The sequence below is a fragment of the Salvia miltiorrhiza genome, chromosome 5 (assembly GCF_028751815.1).
Source record: "Salvia miltiorrhiza cultivar Shanhuang (shh) chromosome 5, IMPLAD_Smil_shh, whole genome shotgun sequence".
NCBI lineage: Eukaryota > Viridiplantae > Streptophyta > Magnoliopsida > Lamiales > Lamiaceae > Salvia > Salvia miltiorrhiza.
The window spans coordinates 51,756,127-51,760,391 of record NC_080391.1 but is presented as its reverse complement, the minus strand read 5'-3'; the positions used below and the strand labels follow the sequence as shown (position 1 = coordinate 51,760,391).

General features: G+C 33.9%; 1 protein-coding gene across 1 annotated transcript; it reads right to left on the bottom strand.

The window, feature by feature from the left end:
* Positions 1-420: 420 nt before the first annotated feature.
* On the bottom strand, positions 421-3,765 carry LOC131024961 (formin-like protein 20). Its single transcript, XM_057954551.1, has 2 exons — positions 2,707-3,765; positions 421-767 (listed from the first exon to the last, which is right to left on the bottom strand). The coding sequence occupies exons 1-2, from the start codon at positions 3,477-3,479 to the stop codon at positions 719-721; spliced, it is 822 nt and encodes a 273-aa protein (XP_057810534.1). The 5' UTR covers positions 3,480-3,765; the 3' UTR covers positions 421-718.
* Between the last annotated feature and the right edge of the window lie 500 nt (positions 3,766-4,265).

The following is a 4,265-nucleotide window of genomic DNA, read 5'->3' as shown; positions in this document are numbered from 1 at the left end:
AAAGCTGCTCACGAGCTACCTCGTTTTGCTATTCTCTCGAGATGTAATGATCTTAAAGTCAGGATTTTCCTCCTGACTTCTTGATATTGCTCACTCTAATTATTTAGAGTAATAATAGCCCCTTTTATTCTAAAAAAAAAAAAGAAGCAGCCTCATTTGGGATTTAAAAAAAAAAAAAAAAACCTCACTTTTGATATAATTTGACCACAATATTTTGGACCAGACATGATATTATATGGAGTAACTGTTATTATGGGCCACAAAGTCTTTAAGACGTACATTTTCTTAAGAGAAGCCCATTTCCGTATACCGAAGCTATTTATAGAAATTACTACATTCACACTTTCATAAACATACAAAGTCAATTCATGAATGTAGCAAGGAATAACGATATATAGACAGCAACAATAACGAGAGAGAGACAGATGAATAACGTTTAGTATACAAAATCAATTCCACCATCAACAAATTATTCTACATTTTTTGCAATTAAATGCATACTGGTCTAACACACTTTCATGGAAAAAGAAGAATCACTGTTGCTCAATGCATACAAGGTGTATTAACTATATTAGTATATTACAAGGTATTATTGAAATAAAGACTTTAAAATTAAATATTTTAAGAAAAATCCTGAGTGCCCAATGCCCATGCACTACTTGGGCAGGCAAATATATATTTGATCATGCGAAAAAAAGAGACACAATCAAAATATTTCTCAAGCCAACCAGTCTCCATCCATTCCTTCAATTTCCTCGATGTCCATGCTGCAAAATTTAACAAAACAAAGATTAAATTAATTTAAGCACGGTCATAATAAATTATGAAATTAATTTACTACTAATATTTTACAGTAGAAATTTATTAATAGAACACGCAAGGCTATAAGGAGTCCACGATATATTGGCACAGAAAAGCATAATAAGTTGCAAACTACTATTTAATTCATTTCCAATGCCAGATAAAATAAGAAATCACACCATATGATCAACAAAAGTTTACTGCGTAGTATCCAAAAAAAAAGGGTTTAATTAATGTGTTATTCTAGTAAAAGAATTACTGCGAAAATTGTGCGATGGGACTACAGTAAGAAATTGTTTTTGCTTTTCTGCATTTAGAAAATTTTAAATGCAGAATACCTCTACTTAAAAGATATTAGTGATATTCTGATTTTTTATTTAGCAGATTATGTTTATATGCTATTTCATTAACTAGGCTAAACAATTAATTAAGTATAATTAGTTTTGTCAGGGGAAGTTACATATAAATAAATGTTTAAAATGAGAGGATTTGACATTTGCGATGATGATATATTTCTCATTTAATTATATCAGGAAAAAAATATAGTATTCCAGAACTAGTAGTATTTACTTTTTTACAAACATCTGATAAATCGTTACAAATTACATCCTCTAAAGCGAAAATAAAATCTATACAAGATATATGTATTTAATTTGCACTGTGTATATATTAGGTTTAGATTTTAAATAGACTATCTAAAATAAATGAAGCTAACTAGAATTAATTTCTGCTTCAAAACAAATACATTGTCCTGGTACAGTTCGCAAAGTTAAATGAGAAGTAATTTTAGAGCTAGCGTTAGAGTAATGACTGCATGACTGCGTAAGGCCAACGGTCTTAAATTCGAGTTCATCCTAACGCGATATTTAATATTTTTTATTTAATTATTAATTTACCGAAAGAAAAAGCAATTACTCTCGAAAAGAGAAGAAATCAAAATTGACAATAATTTTATGGAAAATCTTGGATAAAATTCATTAAATTCCAAATCCTGATGAGAAAGTGAAAAATGACCATAGAAAATAGAGGATTTAAAAATTTCTTGCCGTTTGATGAAAGCCAGAAACAACAGATTTATTTTGAGAAAGAAATCTGGAACTTTTAAATTCAAAAAAATGTAAGAGTAAAGGCTGGAAACCACCGATCATTGATTGTTATCCATTAATAAAACAATCCTAACCCAAAAAAGTTTTTAAAAATAATAAATAAATAAATCAATCTCATCTCGAGTTATCCACCTCCACCGGTTAAAGACTATAGAGAGGGACAGGGACATTCAATGTGCAGCAATTTTTTCTTAAATAAAAATTTTAAAAAAGTGAAGCATCATGTTTATTTAAAAAAAAATATATTATTAATAATAAAATACAGTTTAAGATGATTTCATTTCAATCAGTATACTGGATTCGAGTAACTTATACGAGTAACTTATATAGATTGGGTTCGATAATCTAGTGTAACTTCCTTAAAATAAAATAAAAATATTATCAAAATAATAAAACACATACACTAACAAATGGTGATGGGCTGGAATGAAGAGAAAATGAGAATAGATAACTGACTACTCCCATAAATTGTAACAGGAATAATGAGAATAGTGATTTTTTAAAAATGTATTAGATTAAATAAAGGAAGGAAATGAAAGTAGAAATCACTATTTTATTTCTTCTTTTATTTTATCTTACCAAACACTTAATTCAAACCTCAGTACGGTGATTAAGTGAAAAATGTTGCATCGTCTTCACTCGTCAATGCAGTATAATGCTTACAGACATTAAATCCCCCGATAATTCACTTTGTAAATGAAAAATAAATAAATAAATAAACAAAAGTGAAGTCATAGTTTTTTAGTTTTTGATGCGTTTGAAGCAAAAATGAAAAAGAAAAATTGAAATAAAATCATACCATGGCAAAACAGAATCTTGAGCGCAGAAATGATCAACATGCTGCAAGCAGCTCTCGTTTGCATTCAACCACGCCGGAAATTCCATCACTTCATCGAAAGGGGAGCTCACCACTTCCTCTTCCCTCTCATCCTCCCCTCCAATTTCCACACAATTCAAGAACTCAAACCCTCGCCCGGTCTCCGCCGCCGCCGCCGCCGGAGGAGGAGGCGACGAAGACGTCGATGGAGACGACGATGAGTAAATCGAAGAAGAAGAGGCGGTGATGAAGTCATGCAGGTTCAGATTGAGGCCCAGCGCCTGGCTGGGCAGCGCCAAATCAAGATTCTCAAGAAACGGCGGAGGCGGCGGCGGCGGCGGCGGAGCGGGGCAAGAAGAGAAATAATAGGGTGAATTGCCTTGTGCGAAATTGGCATCGGCAATGGAAGCGTAGATTCTGGGATTCCTCCTCGATTTCTGGTCTGGCTGCGGTTGGATTTGCTGGTTTTGTTGTTTCATGGCGGCGCGGTGGAGTTTGAGGGCGGTGACGATTTCGCGGCGGGCTTCGGCCATGTTGAGGAGCTTTTCTTGGTAAGGCTTCCTTGTCTGAAGGCGCCTCCTGACTTGCTTCTTGTGCGGAATATTCTTCTCGGTGGGCGGCGGCGGCGGCGGCGGATCTGCTTGTTTGTCTCTCATGCTTGTTGAGGAGGCGAGTTGCTTGACGAAGGTGCGGATGTAAGCACCGGAGAGATAGGGTTGTTTTAGATTATTATTCTCATCGTTTTCTCTCTTCATCTTAATTAGTGGGGTGGAAAGTGTGAAGAGAGTGAATCATCCTTTTCTTTTTCAGCCCACCTTTGCAGCAGACCTGCTTCTTATGCTCACATATATATCGTTCTTACCACTAGCTACTCATATATATATATATTACACAATTTATGATAACGAGCATCTAGAGCTTGCGAGCTAGATTTCAAGCTCGATAATTTTATGGATCCGAACTCACGCTTGACAATATTCAGTTTGTTGAGCTTGCGAACATGTTTGAATTTGATTCGCAAACATGATTATGAGTCTGTTCACGAACCTTCAATCGAACCTCCAATTAAATTAGTGCACGAGTTTTAAATGAGTCGAACTCGAAGTCGAGTAACATATTAATTAAAAAGCATTTCTTAACTTTTTAACAAGTTCGAATTCGAACATTATGTATACGAACAGCTAACAAACCAAGCTCGAGCTAGATGAATGGATAACGAGCCGAGCTCGATCAATCGTGTATAAGCTCGAATTGAGCTCGAGCCGAGCTCGAACACCTAAATATTTAAACGAGCCAAGCTCGAATCTGTTAGTATTCGGCTCGTTTACAGCCCTAGTTGTGCGCATTGCTTAGTATTCTTTTTTATTTTATAAATTACAATTAAAACTAATATCAATATTATTATAAATAATTAATAATAGCTAGCTAGCTTGTGTTATAACTTAATATTTTAAAGTAGAAAATGTTCATGTTCATGTTTTTTCTTAACAAATTTTAATTTTAAAAAAGTAATAAATTTATATTCTCGATTTTAATTACAG